Source organism: Pseudochaenichthys georgianus, chromosome 8 (assembly GCF_902827115.2).
Source record: "Pseudochaenichthys georgianus chromosome 8, fPseGeo1.2, whole genome shotgun sequence".
In the NCBI taxonomy this organism is placed as follows: domain Eukaryota; kingdom Metazoa; phylum Chordata; class Actinopteri; order Perciformes; family Channichthyidae; genus Pseudochaenichthys; species Pseudochaenichthys georgianus.
Window position 1 is genome coordinate 29,776,220 of NC_047510.2, and position 13,709 is coordinate 29,789,928.

Sequence of the window (13,709 nt, forward strand, 5' to 3'; positions counted from 1 at the left end):
TACATTACCCATAATGCCCTATGCTCTTTAGAAAAACGTCTACAAGGAAGCGATGCACTGCAACTTCAACACACCATACCAGTGAGGGCATTACAGCTGTTAAGATTCATATACTGCCGTTTTAAAAAGGGGACATTGGGTCTACTTTGACCGAGGGAATAGTTGAATATATAATATACATTTTTAACCTCGTTCAAGATGGGCTACTCGGTGTTTTCGTACGAGAATTTGGTCCATGCTGTATCAGGAGCAGTGGTAAGTTTGCTTTACTTTCAGTATCAATTTATGTTGTTGCGAATGCTCTATCATATAAACAGTCTATGGTAGCTATATTTGCTCACACGCTTTAAAATAATCTGCACCAAACTCCATTCAAAGTTTAACATGTCGCAATGTTTTAGAGCTGATGGAATTTTACAGTGTTTTAGAATATTACAAAAATACAAACGCTTTGATATTATTGTTTTGTGCTGTACTTGCTTTTAAATAACGAGATTTTATAATGAAGTTTGACTCAAGATTCCTTCTATATTAAACAAAATAACCTCTGTTTATCTCTCCCATGAAAACTGCCTGCCTGTTTTAGGGAAGTGTGACTGCCATGACAGTTTTCTTCCCTCTTGATACTGCCAGACTGAGGCTGCAAGGTAACAAACAGTAGTGAAGCAGTCTTATTTAAAGGTATTACAGTTATACATGTAATGTATATTTTAATACAAGTTGTCTTTGGTGTGTGTTCAGTGGATGACAACAGGAAGGCCAAATCAACGCCAGCCATTCTGTCAGATATTATCAGAGAGGAAGGACTGTGAGTGAAACCATTGTTATTATTTTAATTTGAATCGCTATTACATTTCTTGATTCTACGTCCTAGCTTTATCAGATAATATATGTCATGTGAACATTCACATATCACAAGCACCGCTAATATTACCAGAAAGAAAACACATATGTCCCCTACCGTATATGAGACTTTTAGTTTTTGCCACAGCCTTCTATTAAATGAAAGTACTATATATCTTACATGGCACTGTTTATTTGGTTTTTTTGTCTTTTTTATGTTTTTAATATGCTTTAAAATGTCTTTTTTGTGTGTGTTTCTCTTGCACTTTATCTTAATGCTTTTAATGTTTTTTGAAGTACTTCGAATTCCCATGTGTTAAAATGTGCAATCTAAATAAATGTGTATAGCCTCTAAGACGTGCTCCTGTCCCCACAGACCGGCTCTGTACAGAGGCTGGTTCCCGGTGATCTGCAGCCTGTGCTGCTCCAACTTTGTCTATTTCTACTGCTTCCACAGCCTGAAGGCCAGCTGGCTGAAGGGAAGGCCATCGGCACCAAGCAATGACCTAATGATAGGCATCGCTGCAGGTCAGAGGGTCATGTCTAGCACAAGAGCCTGTTTTCAGTGTTTAGGGACAAGCTGAGGGTTAGACTAGGTTTCTTTTTCAGAAACAAGTCCTGTTTCTCGCTTGAGGCCAGGAAAAGGCTCTGACCTTTTGACCTGTGCTGGACTATGGTGATTTGATCTATATGAATGCACCTGCCTATTGCCTGAACAAGTTAGATGCCGCCTATCACAGCGCACTGAGATTTGTCACAAATTGTAAAGCGCTGACTCATCACTGTACCCTGTATGCCAAGGCAGGTCTGCCTTCACTTACTCTAAAGAGGCTCAGTCATTGATACACGTTTATCTATAAAGCTTTGTTGGGTAAACTCCCGTATTATATCTGCTCTCTGATAACACAGAGAGTTTCAAGCAGCTATTGTCTGAGATCACATGATGTAGTCTTGTTAGATGTGCCAGGAGCAAAGACTGTCTTAGGTAAGACAGCTTTTATGTGCAGCTCCACTTGCTTGGAACAATCTTCAGCAAGAATTGAAACTGAGCAATCTCATTCCTCTGCATGTTTTTAAAGCGAGGCTAAATGAAATGCTTGCTGATACTATGGGCACTTGTAAATGTCTATAATATGTATCCTGTAAATATAATGTATGATGTCCTTTATTGTTTTATGTTTCATGTGGAACCTATTTGCTGCAGGTCTCCCTTGAAAAAGAGATCTATGATCTCAATGGGACCAATCTGGTTAAATAAAGGTTTGAAATGAAATGAGGGACAATGAAGATGTGTTGTCATCGTACAGATTACAAGTACCGGGACAATGAAATTCAGTTTTCATCCAACCAGAATTGCAAAAAAAGTGCAGTGTAATGTATAAGTATATAAATATGCAAAACATAAAAAAGCTTAAGAATGTACTGTACAGTAAGGACAGGGTATGAAGAACATGGACATAAACAATATAAGAAGAAGTATACACATTGAATACACAATAGAGTTGGTACAAATAAATACAGTATAATACGAAACACTATAGACCGTTATTGACACTTTTATAAATTAAATTCTCAGATTTGATTTATTTCTTAATGTCTTGATTTCTGTTTAATCTGCTGTTTGTTGTCTCTAGGTGTTGTAAACGTACTGGTCACGACTCCTCTGTGGGTTGTCAACACCAGACTGAAGCTTCAGGGATCAAAGTTTCGCAACGCAGACATACGGCCCACCAACTACTCTGGCATTCTGGGTAAATAATTATTATCAAAATCACGTTTGTTGCCAAGTAGGTCTACAAATACAAGGAATTTGCGTTGGTGTATAATGGTGCATACATGAACACAGCTGGGGGAATTCATTTGTAAAAAAGGAGCAAATATAGAACTATTATCAAAACGATTATTATAAAATTAAAGAAATAAGAAAAAATGCTAACAAATAATAAAAAGGTAAAATAATAAAATCACAATTTACTGTGAAAAATTGAATGTGTAGTATATTGGGATTTAAAATATAAAAGCTGTGCACGTTTTTCTCAGCTTGTATCCCTACAGGATGTGACATTTACTGCCAAACATGGGTGCAATCAGGGTTATGACTTCTCGCTCAATTGTTTTGTTTTGTTGCAATCATAGTTGATCTGCTCCGTTGTGTTTCGAAGATGCGTTTGCACAGATCATCCGAGATGAGGGAGGGGGAGCGCTGTGGAACGGGACCTTCCCCTCGCTGCTGCTGGTGATGAACCCCGCCATCCAGTTCATGATCTACGAGGGTCTGAAGAGGCAGCTGAGGAGAGGGGTTCCCAGGGAGGTGAGTCGGGGGAAAGAGGGGGATTAGGGAGATTGTTTTAAGGACAGGGAAGATCAGTCCTGGAGTCAAAGCAGCATTTTAGAAGAAAGGAATAATGGATAGGAAAGTGCAGATGAAGTGAGAAGATGTGTATGGAGCAACACTTGTTCTTATTATTATATTATCACAGCATTTCTACAAGACATTTTCACAATTTTAACGATCAATGACAAATAAATTGCATTGTCATTTCATATTCATTTTCAAGTGTATTGTAAAATATCATGCCAATATCGATGATTGTGAGAAAATATATATTTAGCTTTACCCTTTTAATATTCATACAGTTGGCAGTGATGTGTTGTACTTGGTTATTTAGTAGACTATTTAAATGTACCGGGTAAGAAAATAAACTTTAACAATTGAATGTCGGTAGAAGTATATACAACAGGAGAGCACATTTTGAACTTCACAAACATATCCACCAAGCCCAAAGTATAATAAACAAGAGTTCTATTGATCAAAACACTGCGCTGAATATCATAATATTATATTAATAGTACACTATTACTACCATTATGGTTAAAAAATAAGGATGGTCTTGTTAACGAATGGGAAAGTAAAGGTTACTTCAGGTCATCCCATCATCCGGATGAGTAGACACTTGATATGCAGTAATTCTGTTCACATGATCTTTGTGTGGCTTAAGCAGACAAAGACAGACGAACAAGTATATAACTACTATGATATTAAAGTACTCCATTACAAGTAAAAGTCCTCAAATGTTTTGTTTCTTCCCCCCCCCCTTAAGCTGTCATCTGTTGAGGTCTTCCTCATCGGAGCTGTCGCTAAAGCAGCTGCCACCATTGTGACCTACCCACTGCAGACCATACAGTCCATTCTCAGGGTGAGCTGTGCTTATTCAAAATGTCTAAACCTGTTGCTCTTTTCTACACAAAACACTATTCAGCCTTTTTCTTCCTCAGAATACTCTCTTCGATGCTATGATCACAATCACTCAGTTTTACACATTGTAACTCTTTGATTTTCCTTCTTCTAAATCACTACAGTTTGGTCAGTTCAACGAGTCAACAGGCGAGTCACAACTACTGTCAAGTCTAAGGACTATCAAGTGTCTGTTGATCAACAGAGTGAGGTGGGTGGACACACACACACACACACACACACACACACACACACACACACACACACACACACACACACACACACACACACACACCACACACCCACCCACACCACACAACCACACACACACACACACACACACACACACACACACACAATATATATATATATATATATATATATATATATATATATATATATATATATATATAACACACACACACACACACAAAACAAACAACAGATAAAGCCAGAAATCTAGGTGTAGTCATGGACTCTGACCTGAGGCTGCGGCCCCACGAGGACGAAAACGGCTAAACGCATAGGATTAACGCAAACGCAATCGCAAACGGCTTCCGTCCACATGCAATAATTATCTGGATAGTGTCTGCCCACACGAGACCGCTCCGTTTAGCGCCAACCGCTGGAGAAGCTGCAGTACATATGCCGAGCCTGTACGTGGCGCTGTAACTTCCTCCACAAAAGCAGCGAAGAAGCATGGTTGTCATGGTTGCCCTTCTGTTTATTCTCCGCGGTGGGGGCCGAGGGAACCGGGCAGAGTTTTTCGCCAGTCAGCGTGTATTAAAGTTGAAATCTTCCGGACACAAAGTGTCGGTCAAAGGTCTTCTTTGTTATTTATTGAGCTTTAAAACAAATGAATAACGACTCTATATAATATAATGATAAAATACACGGAGCCTCTCTTTTTCCTCCCTCTCTTCGGACAGCGTCAGTGTCTGTCTCATGCAGCCGCTCATCCAGTAATGAGTGACCCGGCTGACAGTAAAAATAAACATATTTATTACTAGTTTAGGGAGTTTGAGAGGTAATTAAAATAGCTAAGGGTGATGATCTGACTTGAAGTGTGTGTTTTGCTGCAGCGGGAGGAGCTGCAGGTGAGCAGAGCTGCGTGTCTCCATCCTGTCAGATTAGACTTCACTCGCGAGAGAAAGATAAATAATCTGAATTCAGGGTGCAGTTTACTTTGACGCGGGGGTGAGCAGCAGAGGTGGGGAGAGGCGGGGCTATTGCCTCATCATTATTGCTGTAGATGTTGCACAAACAACTGTAGCATGGTCAATAGCGTCCGGAGCACGATAGCAACTCTGCGATCCGCCATTGTTGTTGTTGTTGGTGGCGAAACACTTCAGCACTGGCGCGGGGTAAGCGGAGGTGAGCAGAAGAGGTGGGGAGAGGCGGGGCTATTGCGCAATCACTATCAGTGATCTGAAAATGTCCGTATAGGGCGCACACACGGAGCCGTTTGACCCCCCAGAGAGCTGCGTATGCCTTTCTATCCACCTTGGGACCCGTTGTCGTTTCCTCAGTCGTTTAGTGCCGTATTCGGTCGTCCTCGTGGGGCCGAACGGTCTATATGACACTAAACAGTAACGCAAACGACCGAATTCGTCCTTGTGGGGCCGCAGCCTGAGTTTCAACAGTCACATTAAAACAGTTACTAAATCAGCCTACTATCACCTAAAGAACATATCTAGGATTAAAAGACTAATGTCAGAGCAGGATTTGGAAAAACTTGTCCATGCCTTTATCTTCAGTAGACTGGACTACTGCAATGGTGTCTTCACAGGTCTCACTAAAAAATCTATTAGGAAGCTGCAGCTGATTCAGAACGCCGCTGCTCGAGTCCTCACTGACACTAAGAAAGTGGATCACATCACTCCAGTTCTGAAGTCTTTACACTGGCTTCCTGTGTGTCAAAGAATAGATTTCAAAATATTGCTGCTGGTTTATAAAGCACTGAATGGTTTAGGCCCAAAATACATTTCTGACCTCCTGCTAAACTATGAACCATCCAGATCTCTCAGGTCTTCAGGGACTGGCCAGCTTTCTGTCCCCAGAGTCAGAACTAAACATGGAGAAGCAGCGTTCAGTTATTATGCTCCAAATATCTGGAACAAACTCCCAGAAACCTGCAGGTCGGCTGCAACTCTGACTACTTTTAAATCCAGCAAGAAGACTTTTCTCTTTGTCGCTGCTTTTAATTCAACTATTCATATCTTAAACTGCACTGTAACTTTTATCCATGTATTTTTTCTTTTAAAGTTTATTTTATTATCTTTTATTTTTAATGACTGATTTTAAATGCCATTTTCTTAATGTCTTTCGTTTTTTGTAAAGCACTTTGAATTGCCTTGTGTTGAAAAGTGCTATATAAATAAACTTGCCTTGCCTTACACACAATCTTACATTACTGATAAGATTTTTGAATCAGGCCACTCTTTTGGCTTAATTTTTGACAACATAATGTACATTACTGTATATTTTAAATACTGGGTATATTAGCATTAACTTACTGCATTACAACATACAATGTGTTTTTATAAGCACAAAGAAGTTAGTAACTATTACAGTTTGGCCTCAAATGTAGAGTAGAATTATGTGTAGGATATATATATATAACGGAAAAACTCTAACAGGTTTGTCAAAATAGTACAGAAGTACTTTAACTGTAGTAAATGTACTTTGTTACATTGCACTACTAAGTCACAGAGTCCATATGGGTAAACACCACCACACACATGGTCACTGGAACATTGTCTAATTCAACATTGTATTTATAATTACATAATAATGCATCTTTCGTTGATGTTTGTGCATGCAGAAAGATAAACATCATACATCTGAAGACCTCTAGTTTTTCACATTGTATCCCTGGTTTCCTCCTATAGGAAGTTTGGCTTGCTGGGCCTGTTTAAAGGCCTGGAGGCCAAGCTGCTGCAGACGGTGCTGACGGCTGCCCTCATGTTCCTTCTCTATGAGAAGATCGCCAGCACCACCTTCAAAACGATGGGACTGAGCAGAAACCACTACAAGAAACACTAGATAACTACATGGACTTTAACTTTATGAAAGCACCGACAGTCTGTCACTGCTCCCAGACTCTGTGCTGGGGAGTTCCTCTCTGATCTGACGTTTTTGAATGAAGAAGTTAAGAGATTAAAAATAACTTGAGATTTAAAAAATGCACCAGTTCACCTCCTGTCTCTTTGTCAAATTCGGTTGACCTAGTAAATATGAACTTGATCGTAGCATACAGAATTGAAAAGAGGGGAAACAGAACCATAACTTGATTCAAGGTGTGTGAATTAAGTATTTGGTGTTGCAGACAAGATGTTAAATTGAATAAGTTTCGCAGATCATGCAGGTAAGTCAAAATAAGTTAACAGTCATTTCACACCGGACACAAATAGAAAGTCCCGTTTGTCTGGCGTTGAATTAGAAACAAGAAAGTCAGACAAACAGGTTTTTTGGATCGTTATTACGTTGTCCCATTACATGGAATCAGTTTCTCTCTGAGCCTGTTTTTGTGCATGGAGGACAAGTGTTTCAAAAGAGACATCTTACAGGTTGTTTGAATTGCCTTTATAAAAAATACAGGATACTCAATATGACACTAATATTTGAGGATGTAGTACTTGATCATTTATGCAATATATGATATGTTTATATCACATTTCCCTTTGCATTAGGTGCAGATGTTGAATGATCAGGAACACGAATATAAATGTTAATAACTAAAAGTCCTTGTAAGACAGCTCCATTTGACAGACAGGTAAAGAAAAGATAGAAGAGCCTCTCTTTATCCACTCCAGTCAATTATTATGTCAAAGCCTCACTCCCAGTTCAAGTAGACATTTGTATCATCGTCAGAGAACGAGGACTTGACCCGATATCGGCCTCGTGCCATCTTGCCTTTTGGGGCCTCATCATCCGGGGTTAGACACTCTTGCTCCTCTTCCTTTGGGCAGTCATTTCCCACCATGTAAGTCTGTTTGTCCACTGCAGGAAGACACAACATCAACACTTGACCAACCAATATGTAAACAAGTTGTACAAAGCTGTGGATTCAGGAGGAGCTGTGTGACGTCTGATCAATTGCCTCAAGTGAAGTCATTTGAAATATTGGGTTGGGGAGTGGGTTTGGAAGGAAAGAAAGCTAACCACGCCGCGTCTTTTTATTTTCTATACAAAAGCTGACATATCATATGAATTGTGTGAAAGAGGCCCCATTATGCTACATTTCAAGTTGATATTTGTATTTTGAGGCTCTCCTGTGACATGTTTACATGGTTTATTGTTTAAACAACAGTTAATTTCATTTACACTAAATTGAACTTACCATTTATTCCTTTTCTCCTGATCACATGATGCAGGTCAGACGCAATTTCTCTGTTCACCTGCAGACACACAGTTTCATCAAATCTCCAAAGCTTTTCTTTCTGTTCCTGACAACAGGGCACCTCGAAGGAGGCAGATTAGCTGGAGTAACACTGTTGTATCATTATGGGCTCGGTTAGTCTTTGTTATGTTCCCTTTTAGATCCAGGGGCACAAAGGGAAGTAACAGCACGAAAAAATAACCGGCCGAGAGGAAACTGATCTCTGAAGCCATAAGCAGGTCTTTTAATTAACAAAAAGAAAAAGGGCTCACCAGCCAACTTGCAAAACAAGCTTAACGAAGGACAACTTCTCTCAAAAGAAAGTGACTAACATAAAACAATACACAGATACACACTGGAGCACATCTCCTAACAATTAGCAGAACACCGGTTCACCTAGGCCTCACACAGAGACCCTACACTACAGGACACATGCAGCCAGAGGAGAAGGGGAGACCACTGCAGCCTTCCTCAGGTCCTTTATGGAGGCGCTGATTGGGGAAAGGGTGCACCTGGAGACAAACAGACTGCACCTGGAGACAAACAGACTGCACCTGGAGACAAACAGACTGTACCTGGAGACAATCAGACTGCACCTGGGGACAAACAGACTGCACCTGGAGACAATCAGACTGCACCTGGAGACAATCAGACTGCACCTGGAGACAAACAGACTGCACCTGGAGACAATCAGACTGCACCTGGAGACACACAGACTGCACCTGGAGACACACAGACTGCATCTGGAGACACACAGACTGCACCTGGAGACAAACAGACTGCATCTGGAGACACACAGACTGCACCTGGAGACAAACAGACTGCACCTGGGGAAATCAGAGGGAGAGAGAGAGACACCCACACAAAAGCACACACACACACAAGCACCAACTTTTTTAGAATATTGCAGTTTTTGAGGTACAACACAAACTGAGGATGTGTTATCCAAACATTTGACCTGATAATGCTAAAGAGAATCCTCTGGGACACATCAAGTGATTCATCCTGAAGAAAAACACAAACGTCTAAGGGAATTTCAATATCCATCCAATATATGAAGTATTTTACGAGAAACACAAATGTAAACCTCTTGGTGCTAGAGGGACATCTATTTATGCTCTGCATGGTTCATCCTCCAGGGATCTGTTAATACAACGGTTAATCTAAATCCATGAAGCTGTTGAGATAAATAAAACGGCACTAAAAATATTAATGATATTTGAGATTGGTCTTGTTTTATATTGTGGTTTGATCAGTTAGTACCATAGACTGTATATATAAAGGTTAGTACATGGGGGGGGAGGCTTACTCAGCAGGGTCTCCTTTCTCTCTCTTCTATCCATTTTACCTTGAAGTCTATCTTTATTCTGAAACACGCTTCTTCCAGCTCTGCACAAACAAATACAACAACAAACATCAGTCATGGTCAAAATCATGCGTATGGGTCATCACCTGCTGCAGCATCTCAACTTGATCAAACTGCTGCTGATTAATACTTTCCAAAAAGCACAAATGCATTAGAAATAACTATCTGGAGAAATAACTCACTTTCACCCCCAGATCATAATAGGGCCCCTTAACACACACACACACACACACACACACACACACACACACACACACACACACACACACACACACACACACACACACACACACACACACACACACACACAGGTTTAGAACCACTTGTAAATGTCCCTGTTTTGGAAGTAATAAAGGATTTCTGCTACATCCACAACTAGCCAGAGTTTAGGTAGAAAGCAACACCGCAAAGAGAAGACTGAAAGATGTGTTGTGTACCGGTCAGGTCTATGATCATGGGTAGAGGAACCTCGTCACTCAGCAGGGTCATTCTGATCACCTGGACATTTGGCTCACCAATAACTAGAGAAATTGTCCATTTGTTAAAGCACTCTTACACTTTTTATTTTATTCGCTCATTATATACAGGAATCCTCTTAATGTTCTCATGTCTGTCCAGGTCAATATTTCTTACTGAACTGTACGCTATAAATGCCTATTTAAAACAAATTAAACAATACATCTTTTATATTTTATCCACACAGTATGTAAGCAATACACGAGGGCTGCATGGATACAAAGAGTATCAACCTACTCATGAAGACGGTTGTTTCTGATCCAAGTTGGTTAGGGACCTGCAGCTATGGTAAACTTGTTTCTTAATGGATTCTTAGTTTGGGTAAATAGAAGGCCTTTTTTACTAGAACATTGACTCTGTGTTTGACTGTTGCACCACCAGTTTTCTCTTTTGCCGGCCAGGTCCTGGTACAACACCCATCCCTTCGTTGCCACAGGTCACACTTCTCCCCTGCTGTAAAAACAGGTTTTTGATTTGTATATACTTTATTAATCCCCGTGGGGAAATTGTTTCTCTGCATTTGACCCATCCTGTGTTAGGATCAGTGGGATGCAGTTAACGGCGCCCGGGGAGCTGTAGAACAGTGCCTTGCTCAGGGACACCTCGCTCGGTAGCACTTGGTCTTGCCGGGACTTGAACTGGTGACCTTCCAATTGCCAAGCCAAGTCCCTATCGACTTCGCCACCACCGCCCACAAGGTTGGATAGTTGTTTTTTTCCTTGTTTGATTCCAATCAAAGCAAGTCTTTCAGCTGAAAGTATCAAAGATTCCCAATTCTGTAAACAGGGTATACTCGACAAAGTAGAAACTGACTCAAGTACATTTACTCAAGACTGTACTTTAGTATACATTTGAGATACTTGTACTTTACCCAAGTATTTCTTTTTAAACTACTAACTTAGTATCCTTTGTACTTTTTACTCCACTATTTTACAGATTTATTTACTTTATAAATTCAGATTTTGACAGACAATACTTAGAAAAAACTAGAATTAAAATCATGAATGGGTTAAAATAAATGTAACTGGAAACATAACTGTTTTTACAAATGCAGAGCTACCACTTTAAAGCGAGATACAACATGTTAATACATTTGTTTTAAAGAAGCTGGTAGGTGAATTTTGTTGACTTTCGACCGGATCTGGCTGTTCCCCCCCCCCGGTTCTAAAGTAAAATCCATACCTGACTTACTGGTATGCTGCTTTCCTCACCAGCAGAGAGCAACTTGTGAAGGTTAACAAAACCCTGTCATCTGCCATCACAACCAATGTAGGGGCCCCCCAGGGCTGCGTGAGTTCAGCTGTGCTCTTTACTCTCTACACTGATGATTGTCGTACCAACACACCAAATCAATTCATCATTAAGTACTCTGATGATACTGCAATAATATCTCTGCTCAGTAACACAGACGACCCTGAGCTGCACCAACAGGCTGTAAATCAGGTGGTCGAGTGGACTGATAACAATGCTCTTGAGATCAACACCAAGAAAACTGAGGAAATCATTTTTGGCTCACCATCTGACTCCCATAAAGTCCCCATTGTCATCCATACAGATGAGATCAAGCAGGGAGTTTCATACAAATACCTGGGTGTAATTATTGACCATCTGCTGTCATGGAAGGATCACATTGATTATCTGTGCAAAAGGACAAAACAAAGAATTTATTTTCTCCGCCGTCTTAGGTCTTTTGGCGCGAGCAGAGAAATTCTTCTGTTGTTCTTTACATCTGTGATCATGTCCATTCTACAGTACTGCAATACTACCTGGTACAAATGTCTGTCGGCAGCGTTAAAATCAAAACTGCTCCACCTGTTAAAGATCTGCTCAAAGATTGTTGGTCAACCCTGTCAGAGACTCTATGACTCAGCCTATCATAACAACCTAGTGAGGCTGTCCAACAACATCATCTCCGACCCAAACCATGTTCTGAACAGTGAATATGAACTGCTACCATCTAATCGGAGATACAGGGTCCCACGATTCAATAAAGTCAGACTGAAGCACTCCTTTGTGCATCAGTCAGTCCTCACAGTAAAAACAGAGCTAAATCCCAGACCAAATGCACGCTGAAGGCTCTTTGAGCAGCTTTTCTCTCACTGATTGTGCTGTTATGTTAAATGTTTGTGTTTCATGTATTTGTGTATGCATATTTGTCTGTTGATGTTGGACATGGAGCTGCTGTGACGCAAGTCAAATTTCAGACTTGATCTGACAATAAAGTAATATCGTATCGTATCGTATTCTACACTTTATGCTAAGCAGAGCTAACTGAATGCTGTCTGTAGCTTTATATCAATCATACAGAAATGAGAGTAGTGTCTTTTTTTTAATGTAACTCTTTGACCGTTTTGAGAGAACCAGCAAACTGAAGGTGAAAGAGAAATGGATGCAATTTTGGTTTCACAGTTCATAAGATCTTCCCAAAAGTTGCATCATGAATATATAAATCCAAATACATGCTGACAGACAGATGGTGCTGAATGTTACCATTAATATGCACTACTAATGCTACAAACATAAAGCATGCGCAACATTGTATTTCTACTGGCAGGCTACAGATGTATCACTGACTGCAAGTGACTTAGCTGCATTGAATTCAACCACATTTGATTGCTACTTATTACCACTTGTTTCAGCTTGAATTAATTTGTTATATTTACATTTGTAACAGCTGAGTTTTGGCATTGTGGTACTTTGGCAAATGTGGGTAAAGGTACATAAGCAAGTGTTTAATCTGTCAATTTTCTGACATCTAGTGGAGACTGGGAGAAGTGGTGGGAGGTGGTTGTGTGTAATCAATCTGTATTATCAGTATATATCAAATGTAGTAGTATTTCTCACTGTGGGCTGTCGGTTCTTGTAAGATCACCTTTCCTCTGCTCACTTCTGATACTGCAAAGACCTTTCATACTTTCATTCTAATTATGATCCTTTGAATAATGACCTGCACACTAAATGTGAATGGCAAACCTTCAAAATCCACTCGGTGGAGAGTAAAAATTATCTTTTTCTTTAAAGGTCACCTATTATGCAAAATCCACTTGTTCATGTATTTTATACATCAACATGTGTCCCCTCTGTGTAAAGAGATTCTGAAAATTTCAGGAAAAAATATTCTCTCTCTTTTTGTCCTGATCCATTTCTATAAAAGCCTGTCCGAAAATGAGCTGATCGGATTTTGGCCACTATGACAATGCGTGATCTGTTTGGTGTTTGGAGCCAACCACTTCAGAGACATGTTTTGTATATATCTGACCTATAATATATTGATGAAAAACAGTATAATAGGGGACCTTTAAAGTTTGAAAGTCTTTTGGTCAAGTGACCAACAATTAGAACAATAAATAGATTTGAAATCGTAAAAA

The 13,709-nt window shown here is 40.0% G+C and overlaps 2 protein-coding genes across 2 annotated transcripts; one reads left to right on the forward strand and one right to left on the reverse strand.

The window, feature by feature from the left end:
* Positions 1-13: 13 nt before the first annotated feature.
* slc25a17 (solute carrier family 25 member 17) lies at positions 14-7,267 on the forward strand. The gene is made up of 9 exons (XM_034090154.2): positions 14-255; positions 587-647; positions 742-808; positions 1,220-1,371; positions 2,478-2,594; positions 3,006-3,154; positions 3,945-4,040; positions 4,204-4,289; positions 6,970-7,267. Exons 1-9 carry the CDS (start codon positions 199-201, stop codon positions 7,121-7,123), a joined length of 939 nt encoding a protein of 312 aa, XP_033946045.1. The 5' UTR covers positions 14-198; the 3' UTR covers positions 7,124-7,267.
* Positions 7,268-7,913: 646 nt separating this feature from the next.
* Positions 7,914-10,314, reverse strand: LOC139434225 (rho GDP-dissociation inhibitor 1-like). The gene is made up of 4 exons (XM_071203899.1): positions 10,263-10,314; positions 9,808-9,848; positions 8,421-8,478; positions 7,914-8,080 (listed from the first exon to the last, which is right to left on the reverse strand). The coding sequence occupies exons 1-4, from the start codon at positions 10,312-10,314 to the stop codon at positions 7,914-7,916; spliced, it is 318 nt and encodes a 105-aa protein (XP_071060000.1).
* Positions 10,315-13,709: the final 3,395 nt, after the last annotated feature.

What these genes read in the sequence shown, in the direction of transcription:
- slc25a17 (XM_034090154.2), top strand. Translation starts at nt 199, where the DNA reads ATGGGCTACTCGGTGTTTTCGTACGAGAATTTGGTCCATGCTGTATCA. An exon ending in ATGCTGTATCAGGAGCAGTG is followed by an intron (nt 256 to 586) that starts GTAAGTTTGCTT and finishes TGCCTGTTTTAG; the next exon opens with GGAAGTGTGACTGCCATGAC. An exon ending in ATTATCAGAGAGGAAGGACT is followed by an intron (nt 809 to 1,219) that starts GTGAGTGAAACC and finishes CTGTCCCCACAG; the next exon opens with ACCGGCTCTGTACAGAGGCT.
- LOC139434225 (XM_071203899.1), bottom strand. Translation starts at nt 10,314, where the DNA reads ATGACCCTGCTGAGTGACGAGGTTCCTCTACCCATGATCATAGACCTG. An exon ending in GAATAAAGATAGACTTCAAG is followed by an intron (nt 8,479 to 9,807) that starts GTAAAATGGATA and finishes GTGTGTCTGCAG; the next exon opens with GTGAACAGAGAAATTGCGTC. An exon ending in CAGGAGAAAAGGAATAAATG is followed by an intron (nt 8,081 to 8,420) that starts GTAAGTTCAATT and finishes GTCTTCCTGCAG; the next exon opens with TGGACAAACAGACTTACATG.